General features: G+C 34.2%; 1 protein-coding gene across 8 annotated transcripts in view; it reads right to left on the bottom strand.

The window, feature by feature from the left end:
• Positions 1 to 18,340, bottom strand: part of BTRC (beta-transducin repeat containing E3 ubiquitin protein ligase) — a 154,433-nt gene that overhangs the window by 119,546 nt on the left and 16,547 nt on the right. For 2 of the 8 annotated variants that reach the window (XM_074373738.1, XM_074373737.1), the window contains exon 2: positions 332 to 3,786. The exons of 5 other annotated variants lie outside the window; for them this stretch is intronic. In XM_074373738.1, the coding sequence (XP_074229839.1) occupies positions 332 to 454 (123 nt within the window). In that variant the 5' untranslated portion in view covers positions 455 to 3,786. Of the gene's footprint in view, positions 1 to 331; positions 3,787 to 18,340 lie in introns of those variants that run through there. One more of the 8 variants, XM_074373739.1, reaches the window with a different exon arrangement.

Raw genomic sequence — 18,340 nt, forward strand, 5'->3', positions numbered from 1 at the left:
TGGATAAAGAAGACGTGATACAATGGAATACTACTCAGCCATAAAAGAGAATTTAAAAATGCCATTTGCAGCAACACGGATGGAACTGGAGATCATCATTCTAAGTGAAGTAAGGCAGAAAGAGAAAGAAAAATACCATATAATATCACTCATAAGTGGAATCTAAAAAAAAAAAAAGATACAAATGAACCTATTTACAAAACAGAAACAGAAACAGAAAACAAACTAATGGTTCCCAGGGGGAAAAGAGGGTGGGAAGGGATAAATTGGGAATTCGAGATGTGGAGATACTAACTACTATATATAAAATAGATAAATGACAAGGTCTTACTGTATATGTATAGCACAGGGAACTATATTCAGTATCTTGTAATAGCCTATGATGAAAAAAATATGAAAACAAATATATATATGACTGAAACATTATGCTGTACACCAAAAATTGACACAACATGGTAAACTGACTACACTTCAATTAAAAAAAAAAAAGGATTCAAGGAAAAGGGATCAGATGCAAAAAAAACCCGGTGAGAATAAAGTAAGAAAAATAGACCCAAATAACCCCCACCAAAAAAAGTGGAAATAACCCAAGCGTAGCAATCAAATTCAGAAAGAATGGTGGTTGCAAGGGAGAGGGATATGGCAGGGGGCAGAGGGCAGGTGGTAGTGTTGTTATTTAATGGTCACAGGAGGTAAAGAGTTTCAATTTTGTAAGATGAAAAAAGTTCTGGAGATTGGTTGCACAACACTGTGAATGTAAAACTACTAAACTGTACATTTAAAAATGATTGAAGTGATAAATTTTGTTATGTATATTTTAACACAATTTTTTAGAAGTGCCGAAAGTGGTGAATATTGGAATTTCCAGATACAGATGACAGAAAACAGAAGATGAAAAAGTGAAGAGTTCAACCAAAAATCTGAAATCCATAATAAAAAATCTGTAACATGGAAATTCTATAAGTAAAAAAATTAAAAAGCTGAAATTAAGAATTTAGATTGGTTTAGAGCAGATTAGGAAACAAAGCAAATGAGAATTAGTGAACAGGAAAATAGGTCAGTAGTAGATCACCAGACTAAAACAGAGATAGAGGATAGAAAAATACTAAAAAGAATGTAAGAGATAGAAGTGACACAGTAAAGATACGTGTATTTGGACTTCCAGTGGGAAAAGGGAAAATGGAACAAAAGCAACCTTTAAAGAAATAAATTTATAAAGAAAATAAATTTACAGAAATTTTCAAAAACTGATGAAAACCAAGTTACAGAGTCAAGAATTTCTACAAACATACAAAGCAAGCATCTTTTCTATGCCTATCATTCTAAGTTTGGATCAGTTTTATCCTTTGCACTTCCAATATTGTGAAATATCTCTAAAAGTTCCTTTAGTGTAAAGTTTTTTGCCCTTAATGGGAAGTTTTTCCTCTGGGATATCTGCATCTTTTTTGTCACAACCACTTCTTCATTTATGTTAATAAGTTCACTTTCACTACATTCCTCTGGCTGCATATCTATTCTATCAAATAGTGTCAATATCAGCATTTCCACAGTCACCTATTTCTTCTATGACTCCATTTACCTGCAACTCAAATTTCAGTTAATGTTGTCTCACTTTTTGTTACTTTGTTTCATCTTGTTGGTCAATTGTTTCTTTTGATTATCCATTTTTGTAAACTATCATGTGGACTTAATACTGAGAGAGGAGACAACACAACTACACACTGTTTTGTCTGTGCATAAACTTAATAACAGCTGTGCAGTAACTAATCACCAGCAAACTTTGAAAGAAGTGACTGATCATGTTATGCATCTGTTTTCCACGTGGTGATTTATGGACTAGAGAACTAGAAAGAAGTCTGTACCTTACAAAAATTGTAGTTAATATACTATGTTAACTGAAATTTGAACTGCTTTGGGGGACTGGTGTTATTTAAGCTGTAGTAACTGAAACTTGTGCACATCAGAACCATGCAAAGTGAGGACTTCTAGTACACTAAATTTAAGTAACATAGAAATTATAAAAGAACATTATACCTCAGCTTCTAATAAGGAAGCAGCTGATATCAAACTTACCCTCCCATCATAGACCAAAAAAAAAAAAAAAAACTGAACAAAATATGTAAAACACTCATTTGAAAACACTGGGCAACAGACAACAACACTGTAATCTCTGAAAGACAGGAAATAAATGAGGTGACCCCTAAAAGTGTCCTAGTCTTAAAACTCAGGGCACTTTCTAGTCGGTGGCATAAGAAAGAAGAAACAGAATCATTTATTGAGAAAACAGAACAGAGAACAGAATCTGGGGAGGCTAAAGAGACTAGAATTGGTGAGACAGAGTACTGGAGAATGAATTATGCAGAAAAAAGCTCCGGATATCTAACAGAGGACTCCTTAAGACTGTTCCTAAATACTAAGTCCTGTCTGCATAGAGTGAAACTCTGTAAGGTCAGGCAAAAAACAATGAAGAGCTATAAACTCAAGAACTCCTAAAACCCACACAAAGTTGGGGAACTTTCCTGTTCTGACCAGCCAGATTGCAGAAGCCTAACTGAACACATGGGACTGAATGTAGGAGCCTCAGAAAGCTCATACCTCATTTGTAGGGATAAAGTACACTAGTATAAAGGTTATACTAAATCTATCCTAATAAAGCTTAAAATCAAGCCACAACAAGCATCAAACTGCAAGAACCTTAACTAATGGTGGAAATAAACCTCACATTCTTTTAAAAAAAATAAAATACAAATATTGAATAATGCAGCATTCATAATGTCTAAATCTAAAATTACTAGATGAGACAAGAAGCATTAAAATGTGTCCCATAATCAGGAGGAGTATCAGTCAATAGAAGCAGATCCAGAAATGACAGAGATGATGAAATTAGCACACCATAACATTAAAATAGCTATTACAACATGAACACAGTGAAGAGAACCACAGGATATAACAAAAGGAATAAAATAAAACTTCCAGAAAAGAAAAATGCAATGCCTGAAATGATAATTTCCTGAGATGGGATTAAAAACAGCTAACTACAATACTGTAGAAGAATAGATCAGTAAATATAAAGAAACAGTAATATGCAAAATAAAGTACTATCAGAAAAAAGGCTGGAAAAAATTAAATAATGCCTCAGTGAGAAACAGTCAAGTGGTGCAACACAGGTATAATTTGGTATCCCATAAAGAAAACCAGGGGGAGAGGGTGGGGAGGAAGCATAAAATACATTTTCCAAATATATTTGAAAAATGACAACAGATACAATCCACACAAAAATATGAAAAGTGCCAGAAATATAAATATGTGGGTAAATATTTTTTAATCTTTCTCAAAAAAATTGTAATAATAATTTAAGCAAAAATAACAAAGAATTTTGATATTCATAATATATTTGGAAAGAAAACATGAAAACAACAAAGGATGGGGGAGGAAATGGAAATACATTATATGTGCAGTAAAATATTATTTCAAGGAAGATTGTGTTAAGTTAAAAATGCATACTGTTTTACAAATCATATATCCGACAAGGGTCTAGTATCCAGAATCTATAAAGAACTTTACAACTTAACAACAAAAGACAGACAACTCAATTAAAAAATGGACAAGGGACTTGAATAGACATTTCTCCAAAGAAGATACACAAATTGACAACAAGCACATAAAAAGGATGCTCAACAACATTAGTCATTAGGAAACTGAAAATCAAAACCACAATGAGAGCAGGTAGGATATAGCTCAAGCGCTTAGCATGCATGATGTCCTGGGTTCAATCTCCAGTATCTCCTGTAAAAAAAAAAAAGCCTAATTACCTCCCCATCAATTTTTTTTTTAAATCACAATGAGATGCCCCTCACACCCAGTAGGATGGCAATTTAAAAAACAACAACAACAACAACAACAACAACGCCCAGAGCTATCCAGATACCTCAGGAAAACGGCATGCCAGGAGATCAAGATAGATTATAAGGAGCTTTATCATCAAAGTCCTATCCAGTCTCAAAGCTTTTGAAGCTACAATTAAAAACAAAACCAAACCAGAAAATAACAAAGTCATAGTAAGGATGTAGTGAAACTGAAACCCTCATACATTGCTAGGGGAATATAAAACGTTCAGCCACTGTAGAAAATAGCCTGGTAATTCCTCAAAAAGTTAAACAAAGAATTACCATGCAACCACTTCTAGCAATTCCACTCCTGGGTATATTCCCCAAAGAATTACAAAGAGGTATTCAAACAAATGTATGTACACATATGTTCATAGCAACCTTATCCACAATAACCAAAAGGTAGAAACAGCCTAAATATTCATCAACAAATGAACATATAAACAAATTGTATATACACACAATGGGATATTATTCAGCCATAAAAATGAAGTAGATACAAGATGAACCTCAGAAACATTACGTTAAGTAAAAAAAAGCCATACACAAAAGTTCATATATTGTATGATTCCATTTGTATAAAATATCCAAGGTGAATGCAGATTGGCAACTGCCAGAAGAAGGGGGGAATGGAGAAAAATCATTCAATGAGTAAGTTTTACTTGGAATGATGGAAATGTTTTGGAACTAGATAGAGGTGGTGACTGCACAACATTGTGAATGTAGTAAATGCCACTATATTGTTCACTTTAAAATGGTAATTTTATGTTGTATAAATTTCACCCCAATATATATTTTAAATGCATAATGTACTCTCTAGAGTGACCACTAAAACAAAAGTAACTATTAAGCCAACAGAGGAGATAAAATGGAAAATTAAAAAAATAACTAATCCAAAAGAGAGCAGGAAAATTTAAAACAAAAGAGAGGAAAAGAAAAAAAAAAACAGTTGGGACAAGTAGAAATAAATTACAAAATGGTAGATTTAAACTTAACCATACCAGTAACTACATTAAATACAAATGATCTAAATCTACATTTTCTAATATAGTTATCGCTAGTCACATGTGGGTAATGAGTATTTGAATGGTGGCTAGTCTAAAGTGAGATGAGCTTAACTGTAAAATCACATTGGATTTTGAAGGCTTACTACAAAACAGGGAGGAAGGAGGGAAGGAAGGAAGAAAGGAAGAGGAGGGGAACAAATACCTTAAAATATACTGGGTTAAATAAAAAGCAGTATGAAAAATTCAATGGTTTCTTTTTACTTTTTTGATGTGGTTGTGAGAAAAATTTAAATTATATACTTGGTTAGGATCTGTGGCTAACATAGTTCTATTAGATAATCCAAGTCCAAACATTTAAAGACAGATTGTTGGACTGAATTAAAGAGCAAGACACAACTATATATTAATGCATACAGATAAACTAAAAATCAAAGCTGAAATGACTAGAATAACATCAAAGTACACTTCTGAAAAAGGAATATTAACAGGGCTAAAGAGAGCCATTCCATGATAAAAATCAATTCAAGGACTAAAAATCTTAAAAGTGTATGTACTAGCAACAAAATTTCAAAATATAACAAGCAAAATACAGTATACACAAATCTGCACTTACACAGTTTGAGGTTTTAACATCCCTTCTTCAGCTACTTGATAGAATAAACAAAAAAAGGATTGAAGAGCACAAATAATGAACTTGACCTAATGACATGTAGAACACCATACCCAACAACTGCAGTTGTTTGCAAGTACACTTGCTACACTTACCAAAACAGAGCTTAAGATGGGCCAAGAAGCAACAAGTTATCAACAGATTTCAAAGGACTGAACTTGCACAGAATGTGCTGTTCAACTAGCTATAAATCAGTATCAAAAAGATAACTAGAAGGGGCTCTGGTTCCAAGTAAAATGAAGTAAGCACACTCCCTCCTTCGTCTCCCATGGAATGCAACTACTCAAAGTGGACAGAATATATGGTGAAGCTATATGAGGACTCTTAAAAGTGAACGGCAGTAGGCAGACTGGGGAAGATCTCTTCAACAAGCACTGAACCAAATAATGAGTTTACATTTTAAAAATTTTATTCCTCCAGTATTCACCAGCCTAGATTGCAGCCTGAAACCTAGTAGAAGGTATCGGTGTAGGTAAAGAAAGATCCAGGAGAAGCCCTCTAGTTCTAGACCAAGGAGTATAAAAAGGGTATCCTAACACTCAGAAAGAATGGTGGAAATCTTCCATTTTTCTTTCTTTAAAGTTCTCTCTGTTCTGTCCAAGCAATCCCATGATGAAAGCCATAGTAGAAACAGGGCCTCATGGGAGCCTAAAGCTTTGAATTAAGGAAACTCTTTTTTTTTATTGAAGTATAGTCAGTTTACAATGTTGTATCAATTTCTGGTGTACAGCACAATGCTTCAGTCATACATGAATATACATATATTCATTTATATTCTTTTTCACTGTTAAGCTACTACAAGATATCGAATATAGTTCCCTGTGCTATACAGTATAAACTTGTTTATCTACTTTATATATACTAGTCAGTATCTGCAAATCTCAAACTCCCAATTTATCTCTTCCCATCCTCTTCCCCCCGGTAACCACAAGTTTGTTTTGTCTGTGCATCTGCTTCTGTTTTATACATAAGTTCATTTGTTTTGTTTGTTTGTTTGTTTGTTTTAAGATTCCACATATGAGTGGTATCATAGGGTATTTTTCTTTCTCTTTCTGGCTTAGTTCACTTAGAATGACATTCCCCAGGGACATCCATGTTGCTGCAAATGGCATTATTTTATTCTCTTTTATGGCTGAGTAGTATTCCATTGTATAAAAATACCACAGCTTCTTTATCCAGTCCTCTGTCGATGGACATTTAAGTTGTTTCTGTGTCTTGGCTATTGTAAATAGTGCTGCTATGAACACTGAGGTGCAAGTGTCTCTTTGAATTAAGGATCCCTCTGGATATATGCCCAGGAGTGGAATTGCTGGATCATATGGTAAGTCTATTTTTAGTCTTTTGAGGAATCTCCATACTGTTTTCCACAATGGCTGCACCAAACTGCATTCCCACCAAAAATGTAGGAGGGTTCCCTTTTCTCCACACCCTTCCCAGCATTTATCATTTGTGGACTTCTGAATGATGGCCATTCTGACTGGTGTGAGTTGATACCTCACTGTAGTTTTGATTTTGCATTTCTCTGATAACTAGTGATATTGAGCATTTTTTCATGTGCTATTCATGCCACTGGCCATTCATATGTCTTCACTGGAGAATTGCTTGTTTAGGTCTTCTGCCCCTTTTTGGATTGGGCTGTTTGTTTTTTTCTTATTAAGCTATATGAGCTGTTTATATATTCTGGAAATTAAGCCCTTGTCAGTCTCATCTTTTGCAAATATCCTCCCATTCCGTAGGTTGTCATTTTGTTTTGCTTATAGTTTTCTTTGCTATGCAAAAAGCTGTAAGTTTAATTAGGTCCCATTTGTTAATTTTTGCTTTTATTTCTATTGCTTGGGTAGACTGCCCTAGGAAAACATTGCTGAGATGTATGTGAGAACGTTTTGCCTATGTTTTCTTCTAGGAGATTTAAGGAGACTCTTTTTGATCATAGGAGTTGTGATCCTAAAAGGCTGAGAAGAAACCTCACCACTTTTTCCCTCTCCATCCTCCTATTGCATAGTCTCAGGTGCATTAACATATTCAGGTAGAACAGGTTAAATAAAGCCTCAGGTTTCTGGCTGGAGGACTGAGAGAGTCTTAGGGAATTAGAAAGTATGAGGGAGATCATGGAGAGGGAGGAGCTCAGAGAAGCAAGCCCATAAAGTGCTTTATGAACTCCTGCGCTCACCTGCAAGCTTCACATACATGGATATGATCCAAAACAACAAGCCACAGACTTTGAGAACTGAACTAAAAGACAAGACTACCATACAGATTCCAGACCAGCCACTGAGTGGCACCCACATGGAACAGAAATAGAAGTGAAAAGGCTTTAAAAATGGAATAGACATTGAAACCACAATTGCACAGATGGCTATTTGAACTTGTAGGATGAACTCAACTGAGTTGAGCACCTGATAAAACAAATATATCAACATTTTCAACAGGATTTAATAAACTCAGAGTCTTCTAATATTTAAAATGTCCAGGATACAACCCCCAAATTACCTGGCATACAAAAAAGGGCGGAAATCTCAACTCACATCAACAGATGCAATACTAAACTGACACAGGTGTTGAATTATCTTTGGAAACAAAGACTTTAAAGTAACTAGTATGAAATTGTCCCAATAACTCAGGCTAAACACCCATGAAAGAAATGAAATGATAGAAAGTCTCAACAAAGAAATAACATATAAAGAAGAACCAAATGGTAATATGAGAACTGAAAATAACAAATTTTAAAACTCATCGGATAGATTCAGTAGCAGACTGGCAATTACGAACCAGTATTTCTCACGAACATACAGGCAAAAATCCTTAACAAAATACTAGCAAATAAAATCCAGGAGCATATAAAAAGGATCATACAACCATGATCAAGTGGAATTTATCCCAGTAATGCAAAGTGGCTGCCTTGAGTCCTAAAGATGTTCCAGTGCCTGGCTCCATGTCTTTGTTGTACCTGACTGCACATCTTCCCCTTTAGATCCATGAGCTACCTCTGACCCCTTAAAATAGGTGCTCCTTCTTGCTTAAAGGGGGGTGATGAGACAATTTGTTACCTGAAACCAAAAGCACTTGATGACAAAAATATAACTGTAAAATAAGTATTATCCCCAGAGTAGACACCATGGGAAGCTACACTTATTCCAACAATGCCATCAATGCTCCAAAACAAAAACAAAAAACAAAAAACAACTTTTTAAATTTAAGCCTTCCAAAATGAAACTAGACTAACTTTATGAAAAGAAAATGAGTCCCTGTCCTAAAGGAGATTATAATCTAGTAAAAAAAAAAAAAAATTTAGATTTAAAGGCTTAGCCACCTTTAAACATTTATAACATTTATGAGCTTTGAAAAACACTAGATAAATTAGAATTTAAATGTTAATTATTACTAGTTGGATATCATTATTGTTAACCCATATAAACTCACACTAATAATCTCTGGATGCCTAGTCCACTGTTGTACACACAGAAGTATTCAAGAAATCCCTGGTAAAGTGAACTGTTGAATTATCATAACTAAGAGGAGGTGTGACTATAATTCAGGAGTTAAGACACTAATCCAGGCAAGGTGCAGACTTGTCCTCAAACCAACTGTAAGATCTTTAGCAGTTCAGTTAATTTCCATGTACCTCAACTTCTTCACTGGTAAAATGGAGTAGACTAGAATATTTCTAACAGTAACTTGCAGCAATAAAATTCCATAATTCTATGATTTAAGTCCATCCATAACACTTCTAATATGACTTTTCCTATAGGAATTATTAGTTTTGCCCAAAATCTGAAATCTCTTTAAGCAATAAGGTAAAGGGGGAGAGCAAAAACCAGCTCCTGATGCTTACTTAGAACTGTAAGGATTCAAACTTGGCTGCTTTCTAAAATAAATTTTATTCATTATTTATTAAGTATGCAATTAGTCAAATACAACACTCTGATAAACTATAATTTTGAACAAACAAATGCTTTAAAATTCTAATAACTATGCATAAGCAGTAAATTATTCTTACTTGAATTTCTACTGCTGCATAGCGCAGGGTTACTAAGCACGTAATTACATAAGAGAGCCACCCAACTTCCAAAGGAGCCATTCCAGTGAATTGTGTAAATAATATGCTTTAAAAAAAACATAACCTCCTCATATATGAATTTAGATTTACCAGATATGGAGTAGCTGTGTACCTGTGAGACTGGAACATAGTCTTAAAAAGGCCTTCCTAATTATGAATTTACCAGAGAGACTAGAATGACCCAAAGCAAATTAATACATAGATATTTCTTCATAACTTTCTATAAAACCATTTTCACTATTCTGCTTCAGTACAGAAAACAAAAGATCTTAAAAGTCATTGGCTTGAGATAAGGACTCCAGAGTACAAGACTATGACCAAATTTCTCTAACATTGATATTCTGGTTTTCTTAATTACCATATACTTGTGTTGTACTTTTCTTTCATTTGTGCCAACACAGTAAGTTCTAAATATTTGGTCTAAGGCTGACTTTACTGTAAGATTGTTGACCTTAAAAGACTAAGAACAATTTTCTTTAAAAAAAAAAAACAACAAAATACTCAACATTCGCAAGCAGCATGGCATCATCATAATATCTAGATGCCACATGTTTTCTGCACCAAAAAAGTCATTTTTAATACCCATCTACAGGAAATCAACTGACTTAGTAAACAAAATTATGCATACAGCCAGGTGGTATCTTTATTCTCCCCATAACAGCACAAAAAGTAAGGATGTTCACTTACATTTTCTTTGCTACATTATTAAAAATCACCTCATGCTAAGTAAGGAGAATTCCTGTATTTTTGAAGTGCTCATTTACTCAGTAAGAATAAAACTGCAATTATCTCAGATTAGGTTTTACAAACTCAATCTCCTATACCTGTAGTTAAAGACCTTTTAAATCATGCCACAAAGAAATTATTTGGTTTACTGGAATTTCATTTTATTAAAATCAAGTCAAATCCCACTGCAATAAGCTCTAAGGGACTGTCCAAATTCTTTTACTGCCCTAGAATTTATTGCATTAAATATTATTTGAAATAACTAGGCCACCAGCTGAGGCCTGGGAATCACAAGGTTACACAACAATTTTTGATGATGTGGGGTTGGCCTATACACAGACTTCAAATGATCACAGTGCTCATTGGGAGGATTAGGCTTATGTATTTCTGAAAGAGAGAGGGAGGTGAGAAAAGAGGAGAAAGAGGAGGGAAGGGAAAAGAGAAGAAAAAGAAAGCTTGATTGCAACTAGAGTAAACAGAAGTTGAAGCAGTCTTCCATTTTGATGAAAGGCATTTGCAACACTTTTTCCAGTATGGTTTTACACATTTGTTCATAGCAGTTGCCATGACTCAACAGAGGCTGGTGTCATGTTAATAATCTACATATTAAGGCAGGCTGGCTGCCATATGAGCAATCAGCTCTTATCCCTCACTTCACAGGCAAAAAAGAGCAAAAGAAGCCACAGAGTAAAATCCTTTCACTGGGAGGTGAGGGAGAGGAGAAAAACCCTCACTATACTTCTGGAACATCCCACTCTCTACAGATGCTTTTGCTCTAACAAAGAGATCAAATGGGGAGACATATCTGCAGCTTTCTTCTTAACTGAGAAGGCAACTCTGTTCAAGAAAGGATGCCCTGATATCAAACAGTATTTCAAGGACTGCAAAACAAGTATCCTAGCCCTCTTGGTCTGTACTCCTTAATTTAATTTTTGTGTAGGAGTAGAAAAAAGAAAACTACTTGCTCATTAGAAAGAGAATAAATGTCTATATGAATAAATGGAACTATATTATATCTGACTTCCTGGGCATCACAGACCAGCAAGAAGAAATTCGTTTCCAGCAGTGTGTTTATTTCACTATTTGCAAATGACTGGCTGATTGGCAGCTACAATATATGAAACAAATAACCATTTCAAAGATCAAGTGTCATGTTCCCTAGTAAGAAACAGAAGTGAACATTATCTACCCTCCCCATTCAGTTTATGGAATTTAGCAGGAGAATAGGTTTATTGGCTATCTGATTGCTTGATATGTTGTAAGGATATTTTCTGTGATGATGTGGTTATTATTTAGGCTAGATAAGAAATTCTTCTCCTTTCTCTCAGGACACCAGTATTAAGAGTTACATATTCAACGAGAAGGATCCAAAATGAGTATTTCTGAAGCAAGTGAAATGTGACAAGAAATTGTGAAATGGGGAGTGATGAGTATATACAATATTTTTTTCTTCCAAGAAAATAAAGTACCTGATCTTACAATTTAATTTATCACAAGCCAAGATGCAAACTAGTAAATCTCAAATGCACAACCTAATGATATTGCCCATTTTTCGACACCAATCTAAAAACCAGCACATTGGATTCTCATGTAAAAAAACTTCCATAGATTTACAAACTGGCTTAAAAACTTCTGTCCCAAGGTAAGTTAGGAGAAAGGGAGGTCCAAATTCATGCACTGTCACATTCCAATGGTGCTACAATATATAGGCAATTATAGTAGGCTTTCATTTTCAGACACCTTTACAAAAAGTTAGTTACCTTGTTGAAGAAATCTTTGAAGTGTTTGCTGGGTATCTGAACCATTTACTAGTCTAAATTGTGTGATCCAAGTCACAAGTCACATATAACCTACTACTATTAAATAACAGCAGAAAGGGATGAGTATTTTACAAATCTTTCAAAACAAACAAAAAAACTCTCTTCTCTTCCATCTTTTCCTGCTTTTTAAAAAGAAGTTTCTTCCCTATGCCTATGTGAAAGGACAGATTTTGGTTAGCCAAGCAAAATCGGGCATTATTTAAAGAGCCTATTTGTGAAAAACAACTTATTTATTTAAGCAAGACAACATTAACATTTGGACTTTGAAAATATTCAATGGATTACTTTAAAATGTCATAGTCAGTTAATATTCTCTCTCATAACTGACTTCTATTCACACCACAGTTTTCAACTGCAACAGAAGAACATTAAGTATAAAAACGTCTACTAAAGAGCAAAAGGGCAATGGCACTCATGTACTCAGGTAGTGTTCAACTATTTGCAATTAAATGGGGAAGAAATACAAGAATTTCGACACCACAGTTTTTAGATCAATCCCTCAGTTTTATGGATATTTACAGCATGTGTCCAGTCTTGCAGAATTCCATCTTCCTTCACCTCATTTGTAACATATACTGCTCTTAAACCACTTCAATACATTGTTACTGAGATACTCCTTTTACACAGTACCTACCAAACAGCGGATTGATACTCTAATACAGAGATGCCGATTCCATTACCACAAAAACCTGTGCAAATAGCCAGATGCTGAACAAAGAGCATGGCTTTCATCAGATTTATTCCTAACATGTCTCCACTTCACTGGGAAGAAATATTTTGCTATGGTGGACAAGTAGAATTTGGGAAAGAAATAATGGCATTTAAAATAATTAAGAAGCTTTGACTATAGAGGAAGTTTGAAGGATACAGTTAAAATAAATTCCAACTACAGGATGCTTATCATTTATCATCAGATCCATTTGTTCATCTATAGTCACAATGCTGCAATTGATGCTTTACAAATTGCCATGACACCAGGTGTTTATTCAACACTTAAGACTAAAATCATACATAAAGAGGTTATGGAAAAGAAAGAAAGCACTGGGAAAGAAATAGGGGGAAAGGGAAGAGGTGAAAATGAAAACATTCTATTGTTCTTTTAAAGCCATTTTCAGTTTCTGTGACTATAATTTCTTTCTAAACTTGCTACCAAAAAAATCTTTATTCATAAGCTTTTCATAGTTACTACATTTATCTTTCCATTCATACCATCATTATGATCTGAGGCAATAAAACTGAACTGAAATATAATTAGAAAGGACAGTGATCTGTCTACATGCAGTGGTACTAGCAACTTGTGGCACCTGAGGGATTTAACTTTTGTCTAAAACCAATTCTCCCTGTCGTTTCTTACACTACTTACTTTCAATGGACTAAGGCTGCAATACATCCTTTCCAGACCAGCTTTAATCATTTTCACAACTATGGTTGCTATGACAACAGAATGTAGCGTATCTGTGCTGTTTTCATTTTCCCCATTTGAGTTGCCATAACAACACAATCATTCTGCCTTTCTCCATTATGTAAGAACTTTCTTTTAGGACTGTATTCTTAAGGACACTGGATTTCCCTATGAAGAAAGTAACAGAATTTATGTAATAATTTTATTTAAAATAATATAAAATCCAATTTTAAAATCTTTTGAGGGAAGAATTATCTTGATAGTGACTTTCATCATACAAAAACAAAACAAATGACATTTAAAAAACAAAACAAAACCCTGATAACTGAAACCTGAAGACTGCCTACCATTAGTGGTGACTTACTTTTACACAGACTTCCCTAAGCAAAAGACAGTAATACCATTATGATTATGAGCAGTGGCAAAGTGTCCATTAATACCTGTCCCAAGAAGAACAATCAAGAATGAATATAGTTCTATACCCCATACTTTGCTCTGGTAATCCAACATCATTTGTTAAGAATACCAGAGCTCAGAGTAGTGGGTTTTATACTAGGTAAACTCCATTTAAAAATCTTTACCTTTTACTCAAAGTTTCTCATGGCAGTAGAATCCTGAAGTTCATACAGTTCAAATTCTTTTATAGTATAAATTGAGTATTTATAAAAATTCACATTCACAGAAAAGACCAAAGAAAAGTACTTATTGTTCTAAATCAGCAATACAAGATTTTCAAAATATTTTGGCTACTGAATCACCATATTCATCTATCACTAAGATTACCAGGTTGAAATATAAATATGTGGGGGGTTTTTAAAACACTTTCATTATTTTTTTCTTCTAGAAGTATAGTTGATTTACAATGTATTAGTTTTAGGTGTACAGCACAGTGATTCAGTTATATACATATTCTTTTTTAGATTCTAAGTTACTACAAGATATTGAATATAGTTACCTGTGCTACATAGTAAGCCCTCGTTTATCTATTTTATATACAGTAGTGTATATCTGCTGATCTCAAACCCCTAGTTTATCCACGCCCCCGACCCCTTTCCCCTTGATAATAAGTTTGTTTTCTATGTCTATGAGTCTGTTTTGTTTTTGTAAATAAGTTCATTTGTATCAGTTTTTTAGATCTGTTTTTAACTATCAATTGTTACAACTCTTCGAAGTTCCAGTATTTGATATAACAGGATTTTGTATATGCAAGAGGTTATCTTAATTTAATAGCTTAAATAACTAAGTTCTGATCTTTTAAGCCCTTTGATCAGCTGACAAAGATACATTAAAACTTCTCCCATACTGTAAATATCCATGAATATATATATATATATACATATTTACTGCTTACAAACAAAACATGGAAATATTACTATTTGAAGAGAAACTATGCAAATGTTACTAAATTCCCTCTTAGTTCCCTACAGGCATATAAAAGATTATTTATAATATTGTAGTATTTTTACAGGATAGAACTAATTTTCACACATTAATGTAACAAGACACATTTTAATTTTAATCACAGCTAAGATAATTTATTTTGTAGTTTGCAATGAACTGAAAAATATGATTTATATAACCAAACCTGAAGATCACAACATGACCATTTTAAGTTCATTTTTTAAAGAAATAAATCCACTACTTTTCCAAACTCTGAAATGACAATTTAGTAATTTGGTTTTTGGCCAGTTTTTGTTTGTTTGTTTGTTTTAAGACTATAGAGGAGAGGATCTGCAAATGTAAACAGCAAAAATAATGACTGGATCAAGATCTTTTCTTTACAGTCTTCTCCATACAAGAAAATGAGGAAATCCAAGACAATGATAATGAAAATAAAGCAGCAGGAGCAAAAGGGTGGTTACATTACTTAGAGGAGGGGTTAAGAGAGGGGCAACAGCAACACAGAGTGTGTTGAAAGAAAAGGTGAGAAACTAGGACCTAATGAATTCCAATTCTAGGCAACCGAACTAGATCCTCACATGAAAATTAAAAACAACAAACTGGGCTAAAATCATATACAAAATTCTCCTTTCCTTAGTATTGGTAGGGCACCTGAAGAAAATCCTCCTTCCTAAAAAGGCCTAAACTGAACTTCCTAAGCAATTGCTACCTTGCAATGACTTCAAAATAACTGAAGCCAGTGGTCCTAGGCTGTAAGCAAGACAATACAATTTTATTATAGTGCAATAATGTGAATTCAGGTACCAATGCTGTTGGAATCATATGAGTCTCAAGACTGGATTTTTGTGAGGCACTTGGACAGGGCTAGTGAATTATGTGTACATGCGTGGCCTAGCATTCTTGGTAACAGCCATGAGTCATCCAGAATACCCCTTAAAAGAGAGCCTCTGGCCTCACCACCAGGGGAGTCTGCTGTGAACCAACATGCATTCAGATCCGTGCTATTGCTGTCATACCTGCTGGAACTCACTGGTTGAAACTACTATTCTTGCCCTGATCTGACATGTCTACTAACCACGTACTCCATAGGAACTTGCAGGCTACTGAGACAAGCCCCTACCAACTCTTCTCAATAATGTGTTACACCCTGTCCAGAGTGGTAAGAATTTTAACCCCTACTCTGTGGCCTCTGGGGAGGGAAACTGAGTGGTAAGAAGATGCAAAAGAGAAACATTTTTCGCTACATATCCTTTTGTACTTCTTGAATTTTGTACTATGTTGCATGTTTTACATATTCAAAAATCAATATATTTAAAATAACTCCGTATTTTGGTTTCTAGCAATAATTAACTTAAGTACCATATATCAAGGTTTATTACAAAGCTACGTGAATATGTATGCTGTATGGTACTGATAAAGGGATAAATAGATAAATAGAACAATATATAGAATAATGAGTCCAAAACAGACCAATGCATGTAAAGACATGATTTATGATGAAGAGAGCACTACAGATCAATGGAGAATATATATTCTTCCAAAAGATGATGCTGGGGGACACTGGAAATCCATATGGAAAAAAATAAAATGGAATTCCTTCCTCAAAAATGCAAAAATCAATTCTAGAGAGACTAACGTTCCAAAAGTAAAAGGCAAAACTATCCAGCTTCTAGTAAAAACTGTGAGACTATTTTCATAAACTTAGAGAAAAGGCTTTTTTAAAACAAGTCACTGAAGCCCTAATTAAACACACACATTATACACACACATTCTTCAATTCATCTATCAATCACATCCAGTGGAAGAAACACAAGCTCAACCACAAACAAAACAGTCAAAAAGGCACCAACTAGGATTTGACTAGGGAAATGTGGGCTCTAACCCAGGCTGTCATCAACTATAACCTTGAACAACTCACATGACCTCTTCTAGGCCTCAGTTTGCTCATTTTTAAAAGGAAGAACTCATAGTCTATGATCTAAACAAGGTCTTTTGCCCAAAGTGTACTACTGCTGATTACAAATGATCACGAACCACTATTTCTTGAATGAGCTAACTAGGTGGACAAATTTCCAGTGCTGAAACTTTGAGAGAATGAAGAAAAAGAGAAAATGATGTTTCCCAGAACTGCAGAGTATAAATAACTAGACATGCTGACAGTGTTTAAGGTTGACCTTGATAGAAAGGAGTATATTCCAAATGCTCTTAGATGTAAAGTGCACTTACTGGTGTAAACTGACCTTGCTAGGCATTTGCTCAGTCATACTATTTCTTTAATAAAACTGATAAAAGTAGAAAGAGCCTGGAAATATCAGTAGGATAGCAATCAAAGGATTTAAGTGTGTCTATCCATATAGCCCTGACAAGTAAAATTCCATCACCATAGATAGGGATAAATTGTGGCTGCTTGCCTGGGCAGCTAGGGGAACGAGAAAATTAAGAACAGGATGTTCCAGTAGGATTTTTGATAACCACCAGTCAAGTCATTTCTGTACCATTTTTCCTGACACTACCAAATAAAATACTAAACATTTCATTAGCTTCTCAAAATGACATTTTATAATGAAGCTCAGATCTGACAGTCATACCCTTATTAACACAGTCATAACTAGTTACATTAAAATGATAATTATCAACAACAAAAGCTTTTAAAAAGTACATTATGTAACAACATTAAAATAAAGCTAGATCAAGGGTCTTAACCTAGGATCCATGGATAGGATTCAAGGATCTCTGAACCTCTTGAAATCGGTATGTGCATGTGGGAGAGTGTCTCATGACTACAAGAATTTTCAGTGAAGTTCATGAATAAAAAAAGTTATGAAGCTTTGAATTAGATGATCCCTCCTGACCCTTAAAGTTCACACATATCCAGTGACATTTTAGTTAAAGCAAATAACTGACCCACTTATTAAAGAAGTAAAACTTTGTCTCCTTTTGATTCAATCTCATGTTCTCTTAATCCAAGTCCAATCAAAGTCAGTTCCACTTTAAAATGAAAAAAATTTAAACTTCATGGCTTCAATTAAGCATTTTTTTTAAAAAAGCATTTAAAAATTCACTTAAAAAAAATCAGTTCAATACTGACCTCCAATTTCAAAACCTCAAATTTTAACTACAATATATTCTATTTCTCAATGAGAAAGAGAATTTCTTCTTTGGTCTTTTCCACAAGGCATCACTCTTTCTAGGTTCTGGGTACATTTCCAGGTCAATTGAAAACAAGATCTTACTCTTACTGTTTTACATAATTAATTGGGACTGTTAATCCAAAGTCATCAATCTCTGAGCCTTTGAAAAAGCTGTTAGTCAAATCCTAGTCTGGACAAAACTTGGTGACTAATTTCCACTCCTACCTCATAAGTACATA

This window comes from Camelus bactrianus, chromosome 11 (genome assembly GCF_048773025.1).
Source record: "Camelus bactrianus isolate YW-2024 breed Bactrian camel chromosome 11, ASM4877302v1, whole genome shotgun sequence".
NCBI lineage: Eukaryota > Metazoa > Chordata > Mammalia > Artiodactyla > Camelidae > Camelus > Camelus bactrianus.